Consider the following 12678-nt stretch of genomic DNA (forward strand, 5'->3'; position numbering starts at 1 on the left):
TTCTATGACTCAATGAAAGAGAATTCTGTTCTTTAACGTTAGTGACCACATTCACCTGTGCACTACACATCTTTTCTTTCACTTGGCATTTCAGAGGTGAGCGTAGAGATGATTAATTTGGCATTGTCTTGCCCAAAAATGCCCTCACGATCCTCCCCACCCTTCCACCCACTTCCCTCTCCCTAGCTTGCTGCCAGATTACACCTGTTGTTACCCCAACAGACCAGCAGAGGGAAACAACGTCACGGTTTACAACTTTAGAAATAATGATAAAACACATTGCCTTTAACCTCTGATGTGGAGAATTAGAGGAACAGAGAGAGAGGAGCACAAAGCTGCATTGTTTTAGGGACTGTATTAAGATGCACTTTGAGTTTATACAGTCAACTTAAAGCCTTTCCGTTCGAGAGAGACTTTCTTACCAAATAGCTTATTAATCTCAAGTTGGACAGCAGTAATATTCTGTACACAAAATTGGAAAATACAATAACACCTGACAAGGTACTGCTTTAAAAAAAACAAGTTATAACACTGGGTTTGAACAGATATGTGCAAATGGCTGGAAATTTTCTCAATAGGTCGCCCATGTATTAAATGAACAATACAATACCTACCATTATAACATAATACTGTTAAGCAAAAAAAAGATGCTTTATCAAATCACCCTCAAACCAACAGCCTCGCATTGGATTGGAGATAATAAGGAAAACAGAACTGAACTAGAGCCAAGTGAGAATCTGGCTGAACGTAAAAGTCCAGCCTCTGAAGGGTTTACAGCTCCTTCAGCTTGTGTCTTCAGGTTGCCAACAATTTTACCCCATCTCCTGACTGACTAGGATGAAGCTGCCAGGGAAATGGACCCATTTATATTTACTTCCCCCAAAAGTTAATACCTTGTGTACGGATTAGCTTCTACCACCGTGCCGTTCCTTGCTGAACTTGGAGCAGGCACAACTTGAGCACTCGCCCATGCCACGAAGGCACGAGGCTGAGAAACTGAGGGACACGGACTTTGTGGAGTGTGTTTTGCAGAGAGTCTCTACAGAGGGAAAGGGTAAAAAGAGACGGGGAGAAAAGGAGGGAAGTGAGAAGCATAAATGAAAGGAAAACAGGAAGGAGAGGAGAGAGAAAATAATGGGAAATGAAGAGCCAGTGGGCATAAACTGGAATCATTTTAATCTACAGAGAACTTTAAGCAGAACTGAAGATTAAAGTGAAGATGAAGAGCAATGGGGAGCCTCGCATACACTCTCCTAAATGGGTATTCTGAGAAGGTTAAACCTCGAGTTATACCACCTCACCTCAACTCATATAATCTGGCTTTAAAAAGGCACTGAAATTTCAATATTCAAGCCTTTTGATGCTTGTAATAAACCAGCTTAATTGACATTAAAAATTGCATCCCATTTCATTAAAGCATTAGCTAGGGGAAAAGTGATTCGCTACCAATTGCAACGGGATTTGGGAGACTACCCTCTCCTGAAGGTACCAATTCTAACTTGGCTTTGTGGGTTCTGTGATGTCAGGGTAGATTGTAAGGGGGAGGAAGGGGGTGCCAAGGTTCCTGACAGCCCACTATAACCTCATCCACAGACCATCTGATATCCTTGAACATCAGCATTGCCTGGGGCAGGCCTTATTACTGAGAGTTTCTGGTCTCGTCCCAACACAGTCACCTTCCAACCAGAGGCACGACCATGTTTTCTCCGCTCCGTATGGCACAATTCTACACTGCGCAGTGCTACCGTCAGCTGGCACAGCTTAATTCTGGACACGTGCTCCAGGGTTGCCAGTCACATACAGGAACCACTGGATGCAGTGTTCGGACATGGAGAATTTTCCCGGGATGTGGTAATTCTGGAAGTGGGTCGATGCCCAGTCTCAGCAAGCCTCCTCCGTAACACAAGATATGGCACAGTCCTGTGCCTTAAGATTGGCAAACGGCACAAACTTGTTCCAACACTGCAAACAGGAGGCCATGTAGAGAGGCAAATTAATGGCTCTGCCCTGGTAACACAAAGGAGAAGCTGAGAACTGTGAACCCCGAACCAGAACAGGGATGTGTTCTTCGTTCCAAACTGGGCTGAACGAACATCCAAACTCCAGCTTTCCCACCCGGAATGTAGGGTTTCTTCTCCTTAACAAAACCACAGGAGTCTCCAAGTGCCCCCGAGCCAACATGTGAAAGGTGACTTCTCACAGGAATCCCGAGTTCTCGGAGCAGGGTAACCCAGCTGGGGATGATGCTGAGGGTGATTGATAGTGGTAGGAGTTATATTATGGTAGGTTGCACTGGACTTGACCATAACACTTCAGTGTTTGTGGTGGGGTGGCTGGGTTAGAGATAGTATACTTTGGTTAAGGGCAGAACACTGTAGTGGACCAGGACATTAAAGAGGGGTGGGGTTAGGAAGAGTACATTGTAGCTAGGAAGGGAGGTAGTTTACGAACTGTACACTATGGAGGACCAGGGTTAGTGGTGGTGATGAGGGATGTTACGCTGAGCAGAATCAGTTCCAGAGTTTGCAAGTTCTGATCAGGATCATGCTTTTGTTGTCTCTCAGCCCGATTCCCTAACCTCTGGCCTTATTCTCCCTGAAACAACACTCAATGCAACAGGAACAGCCTTCCACGAGCGTGCAAAGAAAGTGCAAATATGTACAAGTGAGCACAGCACTCCCCCCCCCCCCCCACCTCCTCACCCCACCACCCTCTCCCCAGATGAAAACAGTTGATGTTTCCCAAGAGCGTTTACAGAAGGTCAGGAGTGTGGTGACTGGCTGGGTTGGCTGTTAGCTGGGAGCTGCTCCTGGTGACTTGCCGTCAATCTTCAATGCAGATCACATCACTGACTTTCTCTTTCCTTTCCCCTGCTTCCATTTCCTTCAGTCCTTCCGACAAGTGCTTTTTATCCGGGACACTCACAGCAGAAATGTTTGTGGTCGCTGCAAACAAGCAGAGTTCCTTCAGTATAGCTTTCTTCTAGCTGGCAAAATTATTTTTTTTAAACAAAAGTAAATTTCTAGGGTGCCTTTAATACAGCAAAACTTTCTGTGGAGTTTCATAGCCAAGTAACAGGCCGTAAGTCCCGGGCAAGGCCTCAGGACGAAACACTTGGCTGAAATGTTTTTAAGGAGCATCTTGGAGTGGTGAGACACTTTTAGGGGAAATTTCAGACAGTGCTTTGGCAACTTCAGGGACAGTGGAGAAGGAAATAGGAATGCAAGCGAGACAGAAGCCCTACAAGGTTTGCATTTCACCATTTTGCTAGGGTCATTTAGTTTTAGTTAATATTTAGCTCACTGAAGTTGTATTAGCCATGACCTTTAATCCTAAAACCCCCACTGAACAGTCATTTAATCTAAACAGGACCTGAGTTATGGGGCAAGGTTGAATAGGTGAGGACTTTATTCCCTGGAGCATAGGAGAATGAGGGAGACTTCTTAAGAGGTATACAAAATTATGAGGGGTATGGATAGGGTAAATACAAGCAGGCTTTTGCACTGAGATTAGGTGAGACTAGAACTAGAGGTCATGGGTTAAAGGGTAAATGGTGAAATGTTTACAGGGAACATGAGGAATTTCTTCACTCAGAAGGTGGTCAGATTGTGGAATGAGCTGCCAGAGGAAGTGGTGAATGTAGGTTCAATTTCAACATTTAAGAGACATTTGGATAGGTCCATGCATTGGTGGGGTATGGAGGGTGATGGTCTGGGTGCAGGTTGATAGGACTGGACAAATTAACAGTCCAGCATGGACTCAATGAGCCAAAGGGCCTGCTGCTGTGCTCTATGACCACCGTGGCACAAGGCCAGTGAGACATCCAGCCCCGAGTTATTCTGATTCACAGCACAGGACAATGAGGGAGAAGACCACACCAAATTCAATCTACTCTAGCAAGGGGAACAAATTTCTTCCTCCTGAGAAATATTCTTTGTGATTCTTAGAGCTGGGTGCTTTCTTATTGTCCAAACCTACAGTGTTTATAAAAAGTATTCACCCCCCCCCCCCCCCCACTTTGAAATTTTCTTTTTTTTACAACATTGAATCACAGTGAATTTAATTTGGCCCTTTTGACACTGATCAACAGAAAAAGACTTTTGTGTCAAAGTGAAAACTGATCTCTACAAAGTGATCTAATTTAATTACAAATATAAAACAAAAAATAATTGATTGCATCAGTATTCACGCCCTTTAATATGACAGACCAAATCATCACTGGTGCAGCCAATTGGTTTTAGAAGTCACATAATTAGTTAAATGGAGATCACTGGGTGCAGCCAAGGTATTTCTATTGATTGCAGTAAAAATATATCTGGAAGGTCCAACTGCTGGGTCAGTATCCTGGCAAAAGCTACACCATGAGGAGAAAAGAACACTCCAAGTAACTCCACGAAAAAGTTATTGAAAAGCAGGAGTCAGGAGAAGGATACACGGAAATTTCCAAATCACTGAATATCCCTTGGAGTACAGTTAAGTCAATAAAGAAATGAAGAGAATATGGCACAGCTGTAAATCTGCCTAGAGCAGGCCGTTCTCAAAAACTGTGCAAGAAGGGGTCTAGTGAGGGAGGCCACCAAGAGACCTATGACAACTCTGGAGAAATTACAAGCTTCAGTGGCTGAGAAGGCACATGGGAAACTTTGAAGTCAGTTGGAACAAGGTTCTATGGTCTGATGAAACCAAAATTGAACTTTCTGGCAATCAGACTAAATGTTATCTCAAATACCACACATCATCAAAAACCCACCATCCCTACCATGAAGCATGGTGGTAGCTGCATCATGCCATGGGGATGCTTCACTGCAGCAGGCCCTGGAAGGCTTGTGAAGGTAGAGGGTAAAATGAATGCAGCAAAATACAGGGAAATCCTGGAGGAAAACCTGATGCAGTCTGTAAGAGAACTGTGACTTGGGAGAAGATTTGTTTTCCAGCAAGGCAATGACCTCAAGCATAGAGCCAAAGCTACACCGGAATGGCTTAAAAACAACATAGTTAATGTCCTGGAGCGGCCAAGTCAGAGTCCAAACCTCAATCCAATTGTGAATTTGTGGCTGGACTTGAAAAGGGGCTGTTCACTCACAATCCCCGTGCAATCTGACAGAGCTTGAGCAGTTTTGTGAGCAGTGTCCAGATGTACAAAGCTGACAGAGGCCTATCCACACAGACTCATGGCTGTAATTGCTGCCAAAGGTGCATCTACTAAATACTGACTTGAAGGGGGGTGAGTAATTATTTTGTGTTTTATGTTTGTAATTAACTTAGATCGCTTTGTAGAGATCTGTTTTCACTTTGACATGAAAGTGTCTTTTTCTGTTGATCAGTGTCAAAAAAGCCAAATTAAATCCACTGTGAATCAATGCTGTAATAAGACAGAAAAACTTCCTGGGGGGTGGGGGGGTGAATATTTATTGTAGGCACTGTGGATGCCCAGGCTGGAATAAATGCCTTGAGAAATTATCTTTATTTGTCGCATGACAGCGAAATAGCGGAACAGACAGTGAAATGAGTAGTTTGCGTCAATGACCAACATAGTCTGAGGATGTGCTGGGGGCAGCCCGCAAGTGTGTGGCCATGATTCGAACGCTAACATAGCATCCCCACATCTTACTAACCCTAACCTGTACGCCTTTGGGATGTGGGAGGAAAATGGAGCCTGCACGGGAAAAACCAGGGGAATTATTCCCCGATCACTGGATCCATAAAACGTTACGGTAGACACTACACTACCATGCTGCCCCCCTCCCCCCGCCGTCCCACTTCAATGATTACACACGAGCTGGACTGGAGAGGGAGATTAGAGTTACAAGTCTGGCAGCTTCGTGATCATTTTTACTGGTAAGAGCCCCTGTTTTCCAGATCTCAGACCTACCGCTGATGTAGGGGCCCAGTGGCATCTGGTTGTAGTTGATGAGGGCTCCGGCCCCTGGCCCTCGGAAGGTGGGCCCAAAGCTGTTACTATACATCTGCGCCGCTCCATACTGACCCTGCGGGAAGGGCTGCAAGACACGGTTCGTTTAAACAAAAATCAAACCAGGTGGTCAAACAAAGTGCGGGGCAGAGAATTCGTGCCTTTAGAAACTGCATTCTCCACTGATCAGCCTGCATCAAGGGCACTGACGTCTGACTCTGGGTGGAAACTCAGTCACGGCCGATCCTGCCCGGTGCACGCTCACGCGCTCCACAGACAGGGAGCTTTGTGGTTCCTGCTCGGCGACTGATGCTTCACGTGGCACGTGATGAGGACCTGTCTTCTGCCAACGCCTACCCTATTGAGGAGGAGAAGTTTCCCACCTCACACGCGACCCGAGACTTTGGAGGAGTGATGCCCCTCGTCACTAAGCCCTCATGGATTCTTTGGGACGTGAAGCCCGAAGGAAGTGAGAACAGATTAAATAGCCTTGCCCCCTCACTCACTGACCCCGGAAACCAGCGCTTACCTGCTGCTGGGGCTCGGTGCCCCGGTTGGCAAGTCGACTCAGGATACTTCGCTCCGACATCTGGAGCCGGGCCGCGACGGGCGGGACCCGCGACAACATGTTGGGTAGCCTCGTCACATCGGCCTTCATGTCGCTCAGGAGCTCCTCCAGCTGGTTCAGGACTGAAAGAAACAGAGAGCAAACAGAGGGCGAGGTGCTCAGGGCCAGGGTTTCAGTAGGGGACGCACCAGCAACACATCCCAACGGCTGGCAACACTCGAGAGCTGTGCTGCGGGCTCTGTCTATCCCAGTAAGAGCGCGCACTAAGCACAGCGACATCCCGGGGAACAGTGACGGCAACACGAGGCCAGGAACAGCGACTGAAGCTCTGACTAGCTGATAACAACAGGGGGGCCCTCTAAACCCTTGTCCCACATGTAGAACTTGGCTCTAATATTACAGCCAGCAGCCTGCCTTTACACGGAATCATTTCTGCTGCCTTCCCCTACTGTGGACTTTGAGCCTGGTCTGCTCACTGGCAAAAATAATAGATGGGACAGAATGAACCTCAACTGGCCCCCGGCCGCTGTATGCAAGCGGACAGGCTTCTGGGTGTGATGGGTTTGTTTTTAGAGAAGTCGTTCAGAATACAAAAAATACTGAGAAACTCGGTTAAAAACTGACCTACAAGGATCTGGTATCAGTGAAAAGAACCATGAAGTTGCTACAATCCGACTGGTTTACTAATGAAAGGAAATCTGCCAACTTTACCTAATCTGGGCCACTATGCACCTCCAGTCTAGTCTCCATGCTGCTGCTGCTTTTTAACCCTGAAGTGGCAACTGAAATGTACTAAGATACGTGTAGACAAATGGTTCAAGATTGTAGCTTCTCAGTTCATTTCCTGGGCAATAAAGTCCAATCTTGCCAAGGACTTCCCCGGCCCAAGAACAGCATCTGTATATCACTCCACATCCTTGCTTTATTAAGCTGCAGGAGGGGATGGCTGCTTTGGGGAGGTTGAAGGGACATAATCTCTCTGTTCAGACACACAAGAGATTCTGCAGATGCTGGAAACCTTCAGCAACACACGCAAAATGCTGGGGGAGCTCAGCAAGTCAGGCAGTGTTGACTCTTTATTCCCCTCCGTAGACGCTGCCTGATTTGCCGAGATCCTCCAGCATTTCGTTGTGTGTGTGTTGATATCTCTGATCGGCGGTTTGATCCAGAGCCGTTCAGAGCAGAGCCTTAGGTTTGCTAGGTTTAGCAACGATTATGAAGTCCTTGGTCTGAGAGGCAATGGGGGGGAAGGGGTGGTAAATAAACTTGATGTGCACTTCCCCTCTCCTCCCTACCCCAGCCCTTTCTAAACTAAAGAAAAAGTGGTGGACATCCTGTATTTTTGTCTGATTCCCAGCCCTTTCTAGCTTACAGATCAACTGCACCTTCCCCCTCCCCACCCCCAACAACCATCAGCACACTCAATCTCCACCTTCCGTCTGAGCCGTTCGATTCCGCTCCTCCTAATCCAGGAATAAGAGACACAAGGAGACTCATTGCGAGGGAAGTATGCAGAGTAGGGGAGGCTGGTGGTAAGAGGGAGAAAACAGATGATAATTCTTTGCTCTACAAATCACCTCCCAATTGTCTCACAGTGAAGCGGGGCCTCAAATTAGCAATATTACACAGTCATAAAGGAGTACAGCACAGAAAAAGGCCCTTCAGCCCATCTAGTCCATGCCAGAGAGCAGCATCAGCTGCCAATCAAAACCAGGTTTACTAATTCTATAAACACTTCCTGCACCAACTTCAATATAAAGTGTGGTGCAAGGGGAAGAATTTGTAACATTACTACAATGTGCAATATGAGTACTTAATCTCCTCAACCGTCTCGGCTTCTTGAAATATAAACTATTTCCAGTTGCAGAAGGTCTGCCGAGCGGGGGGGGGTTGTCAAAATTAATTAAATGGGCAAAAGACCTAAAGGACAGGAGAGTCTCTATTTCCGCGGTAGGTCCTGGGATATGCTGACCTGAATGGGTAGTGTAAATCAATCCACTAACTTGCAGAATACGACCATGCAAATATGCACAGGGATGTAATGTACAGGATTTGGGAATAGCACCTGTATATCAGAGGTCAGAGAGCTACTTTCTGTGCTGTAGAATTCTAGGGTTGCAGGTGACCACTGTAACAGCATTGAATATATTACTCTTCTATTTTACAGGACAGGAGAGAGTGCATTGATCAGAATCGGGGTAATATTGCTTTTGAGCAGTGTAATGAATTAGTGTACTATTCCTGTGTACAATCCCAAATAACAGCTTGTGGTTCTGCAACACCTTCAGCTTAAAAAAAATTGAAGTGGCTCACAGGAACATCACCAAAACCCACAAAGTACACATCGGGAGAGAGAACTGAAAGTTTGTCGGGAAAAGGCAGTTTATGGAGCAGCTTCGAAAGTGAGAGAGCGAGGGTTTGGAGCACGGATTTCAAGATTTAAAGCCTGAAAGTACAATCACCTGCGGGTTCAAAATGGCAGCGGCTCAGAGATCTCAGCCCGATGGACAGGCGGGGGTGGCTACAGAGAGGAGGAGAGCGAGTGAAACCAGGGAAAGATTTGGAAACAATGCAAATTTTTTAACTGAAGCTGACCAGAAGGGGATGGACTTTGGGGAGCACACAGACCAGGTGGGCTGCGGGCAGAACTGAGGGAAATCTAAAGATTATGGGGACGGGAATGTGGTCATTTAGAGGATTTAATGGCCAGTTCTAGAGGTAACAAAGACTCAGATAAAGTGTGTGCAGCAGAGATGAGGAAGAGCTGGGTAATGTTAAAAAGTAGTGGAAAGTAATCCCTAACATGCTTCCCAAAATGGTGTCAAAAATGACCTACAGCATTGAACCATCCAGTGCAGCACCTTACAACAGCCAGAGAGAGGACATGGAGGGCCCAGCAATTCCAGGGCAGTGAACCACTGTGAACCTTGGGGAAGTTTCTGAATAATGTTACTGGGAATAAGGACATCCCAAAGATCTGGGGTTGATGGAGGAGAGGTCTAATATTTATGCTAACTGTGCTGGAATGGGGACAGAAGCCACTTACTGCAGGAGATTCTCAATCTTTGGTCAGCAGAAGTAACCAAGTACTTTTTTTAAAAAAACTGTGTTCAATGTATCTAAAATTGCAACAAGGGGAGAGGTATCACACCGGAGGTGATCTGTGGATAGTCAGAGGCTTTTTCCCAGGGTTGAAATGGCAAACACGAGAGGGCACAGTTTTAAGGTGCTTGGAAGTAGGTACAGAGGGATGTCAGGGGTAAGTTTTTTTACACAGAGAGTGGTGAGTGTGTGGAATGGGCTGGCGGATGAGGTGGATCCAATAGGGTCTTTTAAGAGACTCCTGGACAGGTACATGGAGCTTGGAAAAACAAAGGGCTATGGGTAACCCTAGGTAATTTCTAAAGTACGTACATGTTCGGCACAGCATTGTGGACCGAAGGGCCTGTATTGTGCTGTAGGTTTTCTACGTTTCTATAACAGGAGGAGGTACACTTTGTGTGTACAGTACAGGGTTACATTGCCTGAGTGACAGGCAACAGAAGTAGGCTGCCAGGCACTGAGGTGCAATTTGTGTCCTTTATGGTAAGACGTTATCCATCAAGCCCAGGTTTTTCTAGCGCAGAGTAACTAATGCAACCCATGTCTGCCCCCTAGAGGCCGGGTATGCTGTACCTCGACAAGCTGGGGGCCGCAATATAGGGCAGGTTGCTGAGACGCTAACCACTCACATTTCCACTGCAGCCAGAGGTTAGGTGTGGTTTATCCATTCAGCCGCAGGGTTCAGTTCGTTTACCATGGCTTTGAAGCTTAAACAAATCCTCTTTAGATGTTGTCAAACATTCCACCAAACAGGAACAAATTAGCTGCTCGCCCTGATGGTACCAGTTTGGTGACCCAGTTCAAAACAGCAAGATAAACAGTTTGAGGGGGTCTAGACCCAAATGTTAAACCAGAGACCCAGGTCGTCTCTCTCTGCCTTATTAAATACTCCAGAGCAGGTTATCTAATAGGGTGCTGGACCCTCCACACTGGACCACCTCTAACTCCCAAGGCAAGTACAACCTAATCTGCACTCCACTGTCTTAAAAGTACAAAACTGTTCCCCACCCCCAATTCCACTGCATAGTTTTGTCTGTACCGTGCAACCTGGCAACTTTTGAAACACGGGTAGAGGTGAGCCCGGCTGAGGCTGTTTGTCAGCGTAGGTCTGTGCGATAATCCACCCCCAGTCCCTACTTTACACCCAAAAATAAATTAAGATCACAATTACACCAGAGGCACTTCATTACAAAAAGCTGAATTTATTAGCAGATTCGCTAAAAAAGGAACAATTTTTACAAGATATTGCGGGGCAGTGCAATGGTGCTGAAACTATTCTCTTAACTTTCAATCTCTACGATGTCCAGGACCTGTTTGAGTGGTCACTATGGAGACGGGAGGTAGACGGAAGGGGGGGGCTGAGCTCACGCGACAAACCTTTGTGCAGAACTGCATTGGCGGGCTTGTTACCGGCCAGAGACTCCTTGGAGAGATGCTGGTGGCTCTCGGCTAAACATTCAACCTCGGCGAAGCGGGCGTTGAGAGCCATGGCAGGATGGTTGGGGTCCTGGGTCATGTTGAGGTAAGCGGCTCTCCGCAGCTGCTCTTCGATCACCAGAGCCTGCTCCAGGAGCTGATGTTGGGGAAAGTGGGGTGAAGACAGGAGAACGGGGGGTCAATACAAGTAATGAAAGCCATTGGCCAATTCAGCAATATCTCACCCACAACCACTGGTAACCCCGAGACCCAACACAGCACGCCCACCCACACCAGGTCAGCGGGAGTGAGGGGACTGGGGAAGGGGCAGCTGGGGGTGATGGGGAGTTGCAGAGAGCCGACACAAGACCAAGGAGAATACATGGAAGGAGGTAATCAGGACCCATACCCGGAGCGTTACACAGTAGGGAAGAGGAAGGGTACCCCGGGCAGTCGGGACAGAGGAGTGGCAGTGGATGGGCGGGAGGGAACGGTGGGAGAGGAGGAAGAGCAGGTGAAGATTCATAACTAAAATTCATTCAGTCCCAAACTTCTTATAAACAGATAACCTTGCGAAAGTGAAAACAAGGCCACTGACTTCAGCAATGCAATTTCCCACAAATTTTAACAACCAATCTGAAACAGCGAGATACGTCAGCCTGGACACGCAGGAACGTTTCTTGCTTTCCAAGGCAGGCCAGGACTTTCACGTCCACCTCAGAAGGCAAAGGGTGGCTCTCCTGAGTGTGTCCCCACAGTGCAGTACTGACTCGATCGGTCCACATCAAACACTCAGATCACAAATACCCAACTCCAGGGCAATTGTAAAAAGACTTGTTCACAAGCGCATGGGATACACTCACGTGTAAAGACACACACTTGGAAGTCAAAGTTAAGTTTATTGTCACATGCACAAGTACACATATATACATGTGCTTTGAAAAACTTACAGCATTAAACTTACAGTACAGCACAAAAAATTTTTTTATATATATAGTGCCTAAGACTTTTGCACAGTACTGTAGTAACTTTATGTATTGCACTGTACTGCTGCCACAAAAACAAAACAAATTTCATGACGTATGTGAGTGATGATAAACCTGATTCTGATAAGGGTCTCTATTGTGGACTGAGAGTGGGAAGAGGGAGAGGGGAGAGGGAAGCACCAGAGAGACATTCTGTAATGATCAATAAACCAATTGTTTGGAATCAAATAACCTTGCCTGGTGTCTCAGGGTTGGGTGTGTCTGCACCTGTGCCAACCCCGTCCCTGGCACTCCTCTGCCACCTGTCCCACATCGCTCCCATGGCAATCTACCCTTGCCATTCCCTACATTCTTTGCTCCTGCCAGATTTATAAACTCACCTTTGGCTCCACATTGACAAATACAGTGCTCTGCAAAAGTCTTATGCACCTTAGCTATATATATGTGCCTAAGACTTTTGCACCCTTCTGTAAGTAGTACCGAATGCCAAGGCACATATGTAAGTACACACAAAAATCACACGCTGCCTGTTGCCAAACGCCCTGCATTACAAGCTTCCTCTATTTCAGTAAAAAAAACTGTGGCTGCTTCATGTAATAGTAGCACAGGACACCTCATTTCTTTTATTAGCCCTCCGCCAACAAGCAACCAGGCTGGGGAAGAACTAACCACCAGGATTGTGAGTTGGGAGGGGA

General features: G+C 46.7%; 1 protein-coding gene across 6 annotated transcripts in view; it reads right to left on the reverse strand.

Annotated features, from left to right (window-relative positions):
* Window positions 1-336: 336 nt before the first annotated feature.
* The window catches only part of chd5 (chromodomain helicase DNA binding protein 5), a 96494-nt gene continuing 84152 nt past the window's right edge, over window positions 337-12678 (reverse strand). For 5 of the 6 annotated variants that reach the window (XM_073032058.1, XM_073032060.1, XM_073032056.1 and 2 more), the window contains 4 exons: window positions 10959-11154; window positions 6441-6601; window positions 5873-5999; window positions 337-2945 (listed from right to left, as the gene is read on the reverse strand). In XM_073032058.1, coding sequence (XP_072888159.1) covers window positions 2824-2945; window positions 5873-5999; window positions 6441-6601; window positions 10959-11154 — 606 coding nt within the window. In that variant the 3' untranslated portion in view covers window positions 337-2823. The other variant, XM_073032061.1, reaches the window with a different exon arrangement.

This window comes from Hemitrygon akajei, chromosome 29 (assembly GCF_048418815.1).
Source record: "Hemitrygon akajei chromosome 29, sHemAka1.3, whole genome shotgun sequence".
Lineage (NCBI taxonomy): Eukaryota > Metazoa > Chordata > Chondrichthyes > Myliobatiformes > Dasyatidae > Hemitrygon > Hemitrygon akajei.